Source organism: Carcharodon carcharias, chromosome 3 (genome assembly GCF_017639515.1).
Source record: "Carcharodon carcharias isolate sCarCar2 chromosome 3, sCarCar2.pri, whole genome shotgun sequence".
Lineage (NCBI taxonomy): Eukaryota > Metazoa > Chordata > Chondrichthyes > Lamniformes > Lamnidae > Carcharodon > Carcharodon carcharias.
In genome coordinates this window covers 175,991,871-176,007,031 of record NC_054469.1, presented here as the reverse complement: position 1 = coordinate 176,007,031, position 15,161 = coordinate 175,991,871, and the positions used below count along the sequence as shown (strand labels likewise).

The 15,161-nt window shown below is 45.9% G+C and overlaps 1 protein-coding gene across 3 annotated transcripts in view; it reads right to left on the bottom strand.

The window, feature by feature from the left end:
• mak (male germ cell-associated kinase) overlaps positions 1–15,161 on the bottom strand; it is a 227,992-nt gene that overhangs the window by 45,663 nt on the left and 167,168 nt on the right. For all 3 annotated transcript variants that reach the window (XM_041185027.1, XM_041185026.1, XM_041185028.1), the window contains one exon: positions 14,073–14,212. In XM_041185027.1, coding sequence (XP_041040961.1) covers positions 14,073–14,212 — 140 coding nt within the window. The remainder of the gene's footprint in view (positions 1–14,072; positions 14,213–15,161) is intronic.

Here is a 15,161-nt window from a genome sequence, read left to right as displayed (position 1 = left end):
TGGGGGGGAACAGCACACACAACCATTAACACAAGCAGCAGCAAGAAAAATCCATGAGAGCTCTGTGAAGTGCAATGATTAATATATTTACAAATATGCAATAACTATATACAATGATTACAACCCATGCCACCAGTGTGAACTTACTACTTCTTAACCTTTCTTCTCCTACCACTACATCTAGGTGCTGTACTGACATCTGCAGTGGAGGTGGAGGCAGCCTACTGACTACTATGCCATATTGTTTCTGATGACTTTGGCAGGCATCCTCTGGAGGGCTGAGGCTTGGAGGTCCCCTGGCCTTCTTTGGGTCTCCTGCTCTGGGGCAGGTACACCCTTGGTGGTCTTAAAGGCTGGGATTCATGGGGGTGACAGGCAGAGAGGACTTGGAATGCATGGACACTCTTGGAGAATCCTAGGTGTAAGTTCCTGCTCGCTTTAGGTGTCCAAGGGGCCCTCTCTGACTCCTTGAGAAGGGGCACCTGGAGGGAGGTCGAGGTGCCCTATCCCCCTTTTGCGTAGCCATTGCAAAAGTTCACCTATGGCTACAGCGATGGCGTGCAGATCTGAGCACATGTCCATCAGAAACTGGACATTCTGCTGGACCAGGTTCCTCATGGCATTCGCCATCCTCAACATGGAGGCTTTGATGCACACACATGTCAGAGCCACTACATCAGAAAGCACGCGGGTGCATCCTCTGCCTCTGGTCCCACACTGCTGAGGGCCTCTGACACCTCCCCTTGTTGTTCTCCTCTTTCTTGCTGATACTCCAGCATCTTTCCCCTGACCACTCCCAGAGGCTCATCACCTGACTCAGACTTCTTCTCTTCTCCAGCAGTTCTCTGAGTGCCAGGGATCTTGGCTGTCACTGCCTCCTCCTGCTGTGGACACGTGTCTGAGAGGTGACCTTCAGTGTGTGAGCCAGCCTAAGCTAGATCTATGAGGCACTGAGATATATGTCTCTGTGCTGGTGAGGGTGAAGGTGATTGCTGTGATGGCAGCTGAGAAGTTGTCCTCTGAGGTCTCCTGTGGGTTGGGCCTGAGTTCAGGTGTGGGGGCTGGTTTTGCCCTTTCCTCAGGCATTTAGAATGGAAAGAGGAGAGAATGAGTGACTGCCTAGGCGGCCTCCTACATTGCACACAGCCTCACCCTCAGGTTCCGATTAAAGATTAAGCATGCTTTCTCATGGGATGCTTGGGGGATGCCGACTCACCATCGCCACAGCCATGGTCACGGTCCTCCCCTGCCAGCTCGGCAGTCTGCTACTCAGGTTGTGTGAGGGGTGTGGGCATGCCCCCTCCCATCTTCTCCCTCTGATGCCATTTGTGCACTGTCTTCTCCTGCATAAAGATAGATCAATGGATTGTGAGCACCACTAATGCAGGAGCAGGTAGCATGCTGCTAGTTTTGTGGTTGATAAGTGTCCTCCTAACTACCCAAAGCTTGTACACCATGTACAAAGCACAAGTGAGGGGTTTGAAGGAATACTTGCCTGAATAAGTGTAGCTCCAACAGCAGTCAGGAAGCTGGACATCATCCGGGATGAAGCAAGCTGCTTGGTTGACATCCCATCCAGCATCCTCAACATTGAGTCCCTCTAGCACTAACCCACTGGCAGCTGTGTGCTCTATGTGAACGATGCAATGCTGCTAGTCCATAAGGTTACTTTGGCACCCCCCTCTAGACCCGCGAGCTCTAACACCTGGAGGACAAGGGCAGCATTGGCATGGTGTCAGCAGCATCTCCAACCTCCCCTCTCGCCTCACCATAAAGGCCGTGTCTACAGTGTAGCTGGGTCAGCAACCCGCAGTTGCTTCCCTACCAGCAGACCACATGGATGGCAGTGGGGCAATGAGGCAGCACCCCAGAACCTTCTCAAGGGCTTTTAGGGGTGTGGTGCACAGATGCTGGTCTTGATATTGACGCCCATATCCCATGACAAGTTCAGATAGTGGTGAGGTGAGTACAGAGAGTAGAGGGTTCACTTACCCTGGCGATGTGGATTAAATCGTTCATGTGTTTCCTGCACTGCTATGATGGTCCTTCTCTGCACCCCTCTGGCACTGACCACCCTGGTGACCTCCTCCCAGGCTGCTGTGACGAAACGGGTGAGCTTCCTGCTCCCATGTCTGGGAAAGAAGACGTCCCTCCTGTCCTCCAGGGCATAGATGAGAGACTCCAGGAAGGCATCACTAAAGCGTGGGGCTGGTGCTTGCTGCTTTCTCAATGCCATCTTGGAGACCTGGTTTTCTGGTGCGCTGAATCTCTGGCTGTCCGGGTGCCTTTTAAATATGTGACTTCCTGCCCGCACAGCAAGGAGATGTGACATAATCCTCCTGGCTGCATAGTTAATCAGGTGAATAGTGCACGATTTGACGTGCTCACCTGCTGTGCTCTGCAGCAGGAGTCACGCCAGACTTCCTGCTCCTGTCACCAGACTTAGGCCCGGAGCAGAAAATCCTGGCCTATTTTGCAATGAGCCAGGAGAAGTGCCTCAGGAGGCTATGCTTCAAAGGAGGTAGGGATGATGGCCATCCCAGTGGCTCTGATAAAGAAGGAAAAGAAGAAGAACACCAACATATTTATATAGCACCTTTTAACGCAATGAAATGTTCCAAAGGGCTTTGCAGGAACAGTGCAAAACAAAGAATGGCACTGAGCCACATAAGGAGGTATTAGGTCAGACAACCAAAAGTTTAGTTAAAGAGGTAGGTTTTCAGGAGTGTCTTGAAGGGGGAATTGATAGAATCATAGAATGGTTATAGCACAGAAAGAGGCTATTTGGCCTGTCGGCTCTGTGCTGGCTCTCTGAAGGAGTAATTCGCCTCCTTATCAATTTTAAATCCTTCAAGTGATTGGACTCTGCTTGCACTCTGCTTCCACCATGACCAGGACAGCATCTTCTTACTTGGTAAAGAGAGATGCAAAGTATTCATTTAATATCTTAGCTGCGCCCCCTGCCTCAAATTTTTGGTCCCTAATTGGCCCCACTCCACCATATACCATCCTTTTACTATTTATAATCCTATAGAAGAACATATGAACATACGAACTAGGAGCAGGAGCAGGCCATTGGGCCCTTCAAGTCTGCTCTGCCATTTAATAGGATCATGGCTGATCTGATTGTAACCTCCCGCCTACCCCTCTTCCACCCTCTTGTTAAACAAGAATCTATCTAGCTTTGCCTTAAAAATGTTCAAAGACCTGCTTCTTTTGCCTTTTGAGGAAGAGAGTTCCAAAGGCTGACAACCCTCTGAGAGAAAGAAATTTCTTCTCATTGACTTAAATGAGCGACCCATTATTTTAAAACTGTGACCCCTAGTTCTAGATTCACCCACAAAAGGAAACATCCCCTCCACATCCACTCTGTCAAGACCCCTCAGGATCTTAAAGATTTCAATTAAGTTACCTCTTATTCTTCTAAATTCCAGTGAATACAACCCTAACCTCTCCAACCTTTCCTCATAATACAACTTGCCCATTCCAGGCATTAGCCTAGTAATAAAAACAAAAAACTGCAGATGCTGGAAATCCAAAACAAAAACAGAATTACCTGGAAAAACTCAGCAGGTCTGGCAGCATCGGCGGAGAAGAAAAGAGTTGACGTTTCGAGTCCTCATGACCCTTCGACAGAACACAGTTCTGTCAAAGGGTCATTAGCCTAGTAAACCTTCTCTGAGCTGATTCTAATGCATTTACATCTTTCTAGAAATAAGGAGACCAGTACTGTACACAGTACTCCAGATGTGGTCTCACTAGTACTCTTTATAACTGAAGCATAAGCCCCCTAGTTGTGTATTTAATTCCCCTCATAATACTTTCTGTTAGCTTTCCTAATTACTTGCTGTATCTGCACACTAGCCTTTTGGATTTTTTTGCTTAATTTTTGGATTCCTTTTTATGTTAGCTGCCAGCCACCTCTCAAATTCCCTTTTTGCTTCTCTTATATGCTTTTTGAATTCTCCTCTGAACCAACTATATTCAGCCTGCTTCTCAGTTGTATTATCCACCTGATAGCTGTCATAAGCATACTTTTTCTTCTTCATCTCAATCTCTATATTTTTTGTCATCCAGGGAGTTCTCAATTGTTTGCCCTACCTTTCCCTTTCATACATTGTCTGTACTTGAATTCTTTAAAGGGTGTTAATTGTTCTAGTTGCAGTTTTGCCTACTAACATTTGATTCCAATTTATGTGGGTCAGATCTATTTTTACCCATTGAAGTTGGCTTTCCCCCAGTTAATTATTCTTACACTGGATTGTTCCTTGTCCATTTCCATAGCCAACCTAAACCTTATGATACAATAATCACTGCCCCTAAATGCTCCCCCACTGTCGTTGATCCACTTTGACCACCTCATTCCCAAGAATCCGATCTAGCAGTGTCTCCTTTCTCGTTGCACTGGAAACATACTGCTAATAGAAATTTTTTCTGAACACACCCGAGGAACTCCTGCATCCTCTCTGCCCTTTACACTACTATCACCCCAGTTTATATCTGAATAATTAAAATCTCTATAACAACTTCATAAGTCTTGCACCTGCCTGTAATTTCCCTGCAATTTGTTCCTCTACATCTTTTCCATGAGTTGGTGGCTTATAGACGACACTGAGCAACGTAATTGCAGTTTTTTTGTCCCTCAGCTCTAGCCAAATAGATTCTGTCCTTGAACCCTCTGGGACACCCTCTCTAACCAGCACTGTAATGTTTCCCTCAAACAATGCTGCCACTCCTCCCCCTTTCATACCTTTCCTGAACAGAGAACTCCTCTACACTGATCATGCTGTGCTAGTTGCTCACACAGAAGCTCACCTAGAAAGATCATGGATTATCTTTCACATGTCTTTAACTTGTTCTCCCTTACGATATGTCAAGAAAACTGTGGTTAGGCGCTAGGATGTTTCACCTCCACCCTTGATCACACGAAATAACACCGGCTGGAAATGGTTAGCAACTTCTGTTACCTTGGGTCCACAGTGACAGACAATCTATCGCTTGATGCTGAACTTGATACATGCATAGGGAAAGTAGCTACCAGTTTTGGCTGATGCAATAAACATGCATGGAATACCATCAAGCTGACTCTTGGGAACAAGATGTGGGTTTTCTCAGAGAACACAGAGGCCTGTGTTCTCAGCACCTTGTTGTATGGCTGTGAAACATGAATGGCTTACAGCTATCATGAAAGGAGGTTCAACAACTTTCATCTTTACTGTTTGCAGCGCATGCCAGGCATCTCATTGAGGGACAAAATCATAAATGCGGCAAGCCTCTCAGAGTCATATCTTCCAAGTATATTAGCATTCAACAAGCAGAGCTGACTTCATCGGATCGGGCAGGTTTGCAGGATGTAAGACAACCTTATACTCAATAATTTTAGATATGGCAAGATAACACGATCCAGAAGACCAGTAGGATGCCCAAAGCTCCATTTCAAGGATGCTTGCAAGCATGAAAGTCCAAAACATTGATTTCCGCACCTCGGGTAGTAGCTGATGGCAGAGGGAAGTGGGGAATCGCAGATATCTTGGAAGGCTGAAGGGGTTGGGGGAGGTACAGAGAGAGGAAAGGGTAAGGCCATGAAGCAATTTGAAAACAGTGGCTGCTTTACCGGGAGCCAATGTAGGTCAGCAAGCACTGGGGTGACAAGAGAACATGACATGCTGTGAGTTAAAATACAGACAGCAGAATTGTGTATGACTTCAAGTTTATGGAGGGTAAAAGGTGGGAGATCAGCCAGGAGTGAGTTGGGATAGTCAAATCTAGAGGTGCCCATCTTCCTCTTCCTTGTGTGACTGTTGCTCATCCTCTCTTCATTGTTGTTCCACATGCCAGTCCTCCACACCCAATGATATCACGCATGACTGCAGACAAATTATTTCTGAGACATCCAAAAACAGTAGAACAAAAGAATATCTAGCTCTCTTTAGAAGAAGTGAACTTTCAAGAATGATAAAACACACCAAGAAAAAAAAAACCTGTCGGAGACATAGAAACATAGAAAATAGGAGCAGGTCCTTTGAGCCTGCTCTGCCATTCATTATGATCATGGCTGATCATCCAACTCAATAGCCTGCTCCCACTTTCTCCCCATATCCTTTGATCCCTTTTGCCCCAAGAGCTATATCTAACTCCTTCTTGAAAACATACAATGTTTTGGCCTCAACTTCTTTCTGGGATAGCGAATTCCACAGGCTCACCACTCTCTGGGTGAAGAAATTTCTCCTCATCTCAGTCCTAAATGGTCTATCCCGTATCCTCAGACTGTGACCCCTGGTTCTGGACTCCCCCACCATTGGGAACATCATTTCTGCATCTACGCTGTATAGTCCTGTTAGAATTTTATAGGTTTCTATGAGATTCCGCACCCCCCCTCATTCTTCTGAACTCCAGCGAATATAATCCTACACGACTCAATCTCTCCTCATATGTCAGTCCCGCCATCCCAGGAATCAGTTTGGTAAACCTTCGCTGCACTCCCTCTATAGCAAGAACATCCTTCCTCAGATAAGGAGACCAAAGCTGCACACAATATTCCAAGTGTGGTCTCACTAAGGCCCTGTATAATTGCAGCAAGACATCCCTGTTCCTGTACTTGAATCCTCTTGCTATGAAGGCCAACATACTATTTGCCTTCTTTACCGCCTGCTGCACCTGCATGCTTACATTCAGTGACAGGTCTTGTTGCACATTCCCTCTCTCAATTTATAGCCATTCAGATAATAATCTGCTTTACTGTTTTTGCTACCAAAGTGGATAACCTCACATTTATCAACTTTATATTGCATCTGCCATGCGTTTGCCCACTCACTCAGCTTGTCCTAATCACACTGAAGCATCTCTGCATCCTCCTCAGAGCTCACCCTCCCACCCAACTTTGTGCCATCTGCAAATTTGGAGATATTACATTTAGCTCCCTCATCCAAATCATTAATATATATTGTCAATAGCTGGGGTCCCAGCACTGATCCCTGCGGTACCCCACTAGTCACTGTCTGCCATTTGGAAAAAGGACTGTTTATTCCAACTTTTTGTTTCCTGTCTGCCAACCGGTTTTCTATCCCCCAATCCCATGTGCTTTAGTTTTACATGCTAATCTCTTATGTGGGACTTTGTCGAAAGCCTTCTGAAAGTCCAAATAAATCACATACACTGGCTCCCCCTCATCAACTCTACTAGTTACATTCTCGAAAAATTCCAGTAGATTTGTCAAGCATGATTTCCCTTTCGTAAATCCAAGCTGACTCTGTCTGATTCTGCCACTGTTTTCCACATGCTCAGCTATTAAATCTTTTATAATGGACTCTAGAATTTTCCCCACAACTGACGTCAGGCTGACTGGTCTATAATTCCCTGTTTTCTCTCTACCTCCCTTTTTAAATAGTGGGATTACATTAGCTACCCTCCAATCTGTAGGAATTGCTCCAGAGTCTATAGAATCTTGGAGGATGACCACCAATGCATCCACTATTTCTAGGGCCATTTCCTTAAGTACTCTGGGATGTAGATGATCAGGCCCTGGGGATTTATTGGCCTTCAATCCCATCAATTTCTCCAATATCATTTCCCTACTAATACTGATTTCTTTCAGTCCCTCCCTCTCACTAAACCCTGTGTTCCCCAACATTTCTGGTATGTATTTATGTCCTCTTTTGTGAAGACAGAACCAAAGTATGTATTTAGTTGGTCAGCCATTTCTTTGTTCCCCATTATAAATTCCCCCTGTTTATGACTGTAAGGGACCTACATTTGTCTTCACCAATCTTTTTCTCTTCACATACCCATACAAACTTTTACAGTCAGTTTTTATGTTCCCCGCAAGCTTACTCTCGTACTCTATTTTCCCCTTCTTAATTAATCCCTTGGTCCTCCTTTGCTGAATTCTAAAGTGTTCCCAATCCTCAGGTCCGTTGTTTTTTCTGGCCAATTTGTATGCCTCTTCCGTAGATCTAATACTATATCTAATCTCCCTTGTAAGCCATGGTTTGGCCACCTTTCCAGTTATACTTTTGTGCCAGACAGGAATAAACAATTGTTGCAGTTCACCCTTTGAACGTTTGCCATTGCCTATCCCTTTAAGTAACGCTTCCCAATCCATCATAGCCAACTTGCATCTCATACCATCCCGTTGTTTCCTTTATTAAGATGCAGGACCCTAGTCTCAGAATCAACAACATCACTCTCCATCTTGATGAAGAATTCTATCAAATTATGATCGCTCATCCCCAAGGGGCCTTCCACAACTAGATTGCCAATTATTCCTTTCTCATTACACAATATCCAGTCTAGGATGGCCTGTTCTTTAGTTGGTTCTTTAACGTATTGGTCCGGGAAACCATCCCGCATACACTCCAGGAATTCCTCCATAATTACAGATGTTCCTTTATTGCATGCATCTCTAATTTCCTGTTTAATGCCATTCCCAAAATCACCACTACAGTTTGGGGATCTATATACAACCCCCACTAAAGTTTTTTGCCCTTTGGTGTTTCTCAGCTCTACCCATACAGATTCCACATCATCGGAGCTCATATCTTTCCTCACCATTGTGTTAATTTTCTCTTTAACCAGCAATGCAACTCCACCACCTTTTCCTTTTTGTCTGTCCTTCCTAAATACTGATGTTCAGTTCCCATCCCTGGTCACCCTGTAGCCATGGCTCTGCAATCCCGACTATATATGACCTGTTTACATCTATCTGCGTGGTTAATTCATCCACTTTATTGCGAATGCTCCTCGCGTTAAGGCACAAAGACTTTTGGTTTGTAATTTTAACATTACTTGTCCCGTTCTCACTATTTTTCACTGAGGCCCTGTTTGATTCTTGCCCTTGATTTCTCTACCTATCACTTTTCTTATTTCCCTTTCTGTCTTTTGTTCTCGTCCTTCATTCCCCCTCCTCTGACTCCTTGCATAGGTTCCCATCCTCCTGCCATTTTAGTTTAAACCTTCCCCAAACACTCTAGCAAATATTCCCTCTAGGACATCAGTCCTGGTCCTGCCCAGAAGTTAACCAGCAGCCTGACAATGACAAATCGGCAACTAACTTGTAAGTTTGCGGAATTTCTTTAACTATTGCTGATGTGAGGGGTTCTTTCTGCTGGTTAACACCACTTCCTACTGGGCAAGTTCATCATGTGGCAAGTCATGTGCTGGGGCGTACCAAAATTGTGAATGGGCTTTGCAAGGAGCTTAAGACCCTAACTCAAATATCCTCATCAAATCTTTAACTAATTTGATTGATGCTCCTATCACCAATGGACTTGCTATACCAATATGGTGTGTGACACACTTCTGGCTCATTATGAACTTGTGCTTCCTGCCCGCCAGTTTGGAATCTTAGGAGGCCATTTCACTCCAAAAAACAAATGCTGTGTGGTCGAACTTCTAGGGTGATATCATAGCATAAGTGAAACATAAGTATTTTTCTTCTAATTTCTCAATTCCTCTCCACTCCTTGTACTAAGGTACAGTCCAACAGCCTCTGATACCTTATCCAAATGATCACATTTTAGATGACAATAAGTAGCAGCAGGCTATGCAATGATGAAAGGCATCATTTGAAACTGATCTTGACCACACACATGTTCACTTTCCATAAGCAGTTGTGGATAACAATTCAGGTTCATTAGGATGCCTGGGTGCTTTCCCCCTGTCCGCATTTATTAGCGCTGAGGTGCTGAGGTCAGTGGGAACAATACCCTTAAATTCTGCACAGATCAGAAATCAAACTAGGAACATTTCATAAAAACAAAAAAACTGCGGATGCTGGAAATCCAAAACAAAAACAGAATTACCGTGAAAAACTCAGCAGGTCTGGCAGCATCGGCGGAGAAGAAAAGAGTTGACGTTTCGAGTCCTCATGACCCTTCGACAGAACTTGAGTTCGAGTCCAGGAAAGAGCTGAAATATAAGCTGGTTTAAGGTGTGTTTGTGGGGGGCGGAGAGATAGAGAGACAGAGAGGTGGAGGGGGTTGGTGTGGTTGTAGGGACAAACAAGCAGTGATAGAAGCAGATCATCAAAAGATGTCAACGACAATAGTACAATAGAACACATAGGTGTTAAAGTTAAAGTTGGTGATATTATCTAAACGAATGTGCTAATTAAGAATGGATGGTAGGGCACTCAAGGTATAGCTCTAGTGGGTTTTTCTTTTAATAATGGAAATAGGTGGGAAAAGGAAAATCTTTATAATTTATTGGAAAAAAAAAAGAAGGGGGAAACAGAAAGGGGGTGGGGATGGGGGAGGGAGCTCACGACCTAAAGTTGTTGAATTCAATATTCAGTCCGGAAGGCTGTAAAGTCCCTAGTCGGAAGATGAGGTGTTGTTCCTCCAGTTTGCGTTGGGCTTCACTGGAACAATGCAGCAAGCCAAGGACAGACATGTGGGCAAGAGAGCAGGGTGGAGTGTTAAAATGGCAAGCGACAGGGAGGTTTGGGTCATTCTTGCGGACAGACCGCAGGTGTTCTGCAAAGCGGTCGCCCAGCTTACGTTTGGTCTCTCCAATGTAGAGGAGACCACATTGGGAGCAACGAATGCAGTAGACTAAGTTGGGGGAAATGCAAGTGAAATGCTGCTTCACTTGAAAGGAGTGTTTGGGTCCTTGGACGGTGAGGAGAGAGGAAGTGAAGGGGCAGGTGTTGCATCTTTTGCGTGGGCATGGGGTTGTGCCATAGGAGGGGGTTGAGGAGTAGGGGGTGATGGAGGAGTGGACCAGGGTGTCCCGGAGGGAGCGATCCCTACGGAATGCCGATAAGGGGGGTGAAGGGAAGATGTGTTTGGTGGTGGCGTCATGCTGGAGTTGGCGGAAATGGCGGAGGATGATCCTTTGAATGCGGAGGCTGGTGGGGTGATAAGTGAGGACAAGGGGGACCCTATCATGTTTCTGGGAGGGAGGAGAAGGAGTGAGGGCGGATGCGCGGGAGAGTCGTACAGTGCTTATTCCCAAATCAGATGATACGGAGAAGCTCAAGAATATAGACAACTGGCGGCCAATAACAATCGGCCCGATTCTACTACGGCTCTATACAAAAATCATCGCCAAGCGCTTAAGCGAAGCGGTCAAGATTGACCTGAGGCAGAAGGGATTTCTTGTGGCGACTCCTGGTTGCAATGAGAATATTACGATTCTCAGTAACATCATGAAAGGGGCGAAATGCAACAGGAGAGAGCTGGCCGTTGTCTTTGTAGACCTGGCGAAAGCTTTTGACTCCGTAGGGCATAAAATGCTCATAAAAGCACTACAAAGAGTGGGACTGCCCAAATCGTTTATAAACATGATTACAGATCTGTACACAGACACAGATACATACTTGGAAAGCAAAGACAGGAAAACAGAACCCATCAATGTCATGAGAGGGGTCAAACAGGGAGACCCGCTCTCGCCGATACTGTTCAATATCGCTATGGATCCTCTTATCTGTACCCTGCAAGAGGCAGAGCTGGGCGTCCACTTGCCCTGTAGGGGAACGAAGATATGTTGTTCAGCCCTGGCGTTCGCTGACGATATTGCTCTGCTCAGTGACTCCTATGCCAGCATGGCTAAGAAGTTGGAAATTGTGCAGGACTTCTGCCAAAAGACGGGTCTGGAGATGAATGCTGGAAAGACCAAAGGCTTTCACTTCACCCACAAACGGAAGACGTTCCTGTATAATACAAGACCGAACTGGCAGCTGAAAGGAGGTCCGATCTCTTACATACCACCAGGAGAGACGGAGAAATACCTGGGTGCCAGAATCGACCCATGGGCAGGAGTCACCGAGGAGCAATGGGGATCCAGAATCGATTCGTGGATAGAGAACCTGAAGAAGGCAGCTCTTCGGCCTATCCAGAGGATCGAAATCCTCAAAACTCACATGATACCTCGAATATATTTCCACCTGATCCTCGCAGAGGTCTCACAGAATACTCTAGTCAAACTAGACCAATCTATCGAGAACGGTACAAAAGAAATACTACACCTTCCGCCACACACGACGGATGGTCTACTATACAGCAGCAACAGGAATGGAGGTCTGGGCATGCCGAGGCTCGAAGTGCAAATTCCGTCCGCCATAATCCGAAAGCTGGAGGCGCTAGAGAGCTCACCGGACGTGGTGATAGAGGCCTCTTTCGAATTCAGCGGAATTGACAACAAAAGAACAATCGAATCCCTGAGGAACCTCAAAGTACTCAGAGAGATCGAAGAAGCCCTCAAGGATAGTGGAGGTCCAAGAGGTGCTGATGCAGGAATTGAAGCGGACGAGATCGGTATCGCAATGGGATGGACGGATATCACCCAAACGTCCAGGCCCAAACCCATCAACAGATACGCGGCTTGGAGGGAGGTGGAATACCGGAAGTGGACCAAACTCCAATGCCAAGGAATCGGCATCGAGTATTACGGAAATGACTATGCCTCTAATTCCTGGACAAGAACCTGTTTCAATATCAAACAATCCAGACTAATAAACAGTTTACTACTACGGTGCAATCTCTACCCTACGAGCTTCATGCTCTCGTCAGGACTTGGAAAAATTTATTAATTTTGCTTCCAATCTCCACCCCTCCATCATTTTCACGTGGTCCATCTCTGACACTTCCCTTCCCTTCCTTGACCTCTCTGTCTCAATCTCTGGTGATAGACTGTCCACCAATATCCATTACAAACCCACCGACTCCCACAGCTATCTCGACTACAGCTCCTCACACCCCACTTCCTGTAAGGACTCCATCCCATTCTCTCAGTTCCTTCGCCTCCGTCGCATCTGTTCCGATGATGCTACATTCAAAAACAGTTCCTCTGACATGTCCTCCTTCTTCCTTAACCGAGGTTTTCCACCCACGGTCGTTGACAGGGCCCTCAACCGTGTCCGGCCCATCTCCCGCGCATCCGCCCTCACTCCTTCTCCTCCCTCCCAGAAACATGATAGGGTCCCCCTTGTCCTCACTTATCACCCCACCAGCCTCCGCATTCAAAGGATCATCCTCCGCCATTTCCGCCAACTCCAGCATGATGCCACCACCAAACACATCTTCCCTTCACCCCCCTTATCGGCATTCCGTAGGGATCGCTCCCTCCGGGACACCCTGGTCCACTCCTCCATCACCCCCTACTCCTCAACCCCCTCCTATGGCACAACCCCATGCCCACGCAAAAGATGCAACACCTGCCCCTTCACTTCCTCTCTCCTCACTGTCCAAGGACCCAAACACTCCTTTCAAGTGAAGCAGCATTTCACTTGCATTTCCCCCAACTTAGTCTACTGCATTCGTTGCTCCCAATGTGGTCTCCTCTACATTGGAGAGACCAAACGTAAGCTGGGCGACTGCTTTGCAGAACACCTGCGGTCTGTCCGCAAGAATGACCCAAACCTCCCTGTCGCTTGCCATTTTAACACTCCACCCTGCTCTCTTGCCCACATGTCTGTCCTTGGCTTGCTGCATTGTTCCAGTGAAGCCCAACGCAAACTGGAGGAACAACACCTCATCTTCCGACTAGGGACTTTACAGCCTTCCGGACTGAATATTGAATTCAACAACTTTAGGTCGTGAGCTCCCTCCCCCATCCCCACCCCCTTTCTGTTTCCCCCTTCTTTTTTTTTCCAATAAATTATAAAGATTTTCCTTTTCCCACCTATTTCCATTATTAAAAGAAAAACCCACTAGAGCTATACCTTGAGTGCCCTACCATCCATTCTTAATTAGCACATTCGTTTAGATAATATCACCAACTTTAACTTTAACACCTATGTGTTCTATTGTACTATTGTCGTTGACATCTTTTGATGATCTGCTTCTATCACTGCTTGTTTGTCCCTACAACCACACCAACCCCCTCCACCTCTCTGTCTCTCCGCCCCCCACACACACACCTTAAACCAGCTTATATTTCAGCTCTTTCCTGGACTCGAACTCAAGTTCTGTCGAAGGGTCATGAGGACTCGAAACGTCAACTCTTTTCTTCTCCGCCGATGCTGCCAGACCTGCTGAGATTTTCCAGGAACATTTCAGGCCTGTATATCTCAAGTAGAACACTAGGCGGCAAAATGAACCACAAAGTGATCTGTGATCTATGTTTCTGCTTACCTGGAAGGTATCTTGATTGCCTCAAATAGTGTTGCTTTGCTGAACTTGTAGATAATCCAGAATCCAATTTCATCATGGTGGTGTTTGGACCGGTTTTGTTTCCTCTGATATCATGGTTTTGCTGTTTGTGCTCGGCTGCCCTGTAAATTATGATAGTGTAATTGAACAGTTGACATTGCACATGAAAACAATTCTGATCACAGAATAATAAATGCAGAATGTAAAGTTATTTATCTTTTGACTGTCAACTTCTCCATACTTAATAGATTGAAGTACAGCCATATTTATTGGATTAATATTCAGAAATCTGTATTATTCAACTCAGACTTACTTCAGTTAGCCAAAGACATGAACAAAACAATATCTGTATTGTAACAGCTTAGCTAGTCTGTATTATTGGCAAGTGAAAAATGAAAATTGGCTCAAGATTTTCCAAATTTTTGGAGGCCTATACATTAAGTTGATTTTACTTAGTCATTTGAAGCATATTATGAATTAATTTCAGAAAGAAAATGGACATAGGGTGGAATTTTCTGTTCCAGAGAATAAGGGCTGAATCTTACCTGTGTCGGGCGGGCCAGGCGGGAGCGGGTGTGGAGCCGATTGCCACCTGCAATCGGATGCATGCCGCCATTTTATATGGGTAGGCTAATTAAGGCCCGCCTAGCGTAGTACATGTTCTGTAGCGCTCAGTGTTACCTGTGTGGGCGGTGGGAGGAGGGAGAGTGGGGGCCTGCGTTCTTGCGCGCAAAAGAGCACAGCAATCTCCCTGATGCACGGAGCTGCCTCAGGGAGATTGAATAGACAATAAAAGTTTTTAAAAATTCAAGTGAAAAATTATTTAAATGTCTCCTCATGTGACATGTTGCCAAACTTATTTATTAATTTTATAAAACCTTCAGGAAACCTCATCCTGCCCATGGACGAGGTTTCCTGGAACATGCGAAGGCCGCTTGGGCTCTTTGCCTGCCCGCCCGCTGTACGCAATATCGAAATGACATGCGATGACATCGTGATGCATGCCCGACGTCATCTCGCGTCATTTTATGCGTCGGCGTGTCGGGCCTGTCGACGGCAATATTCTGGCCC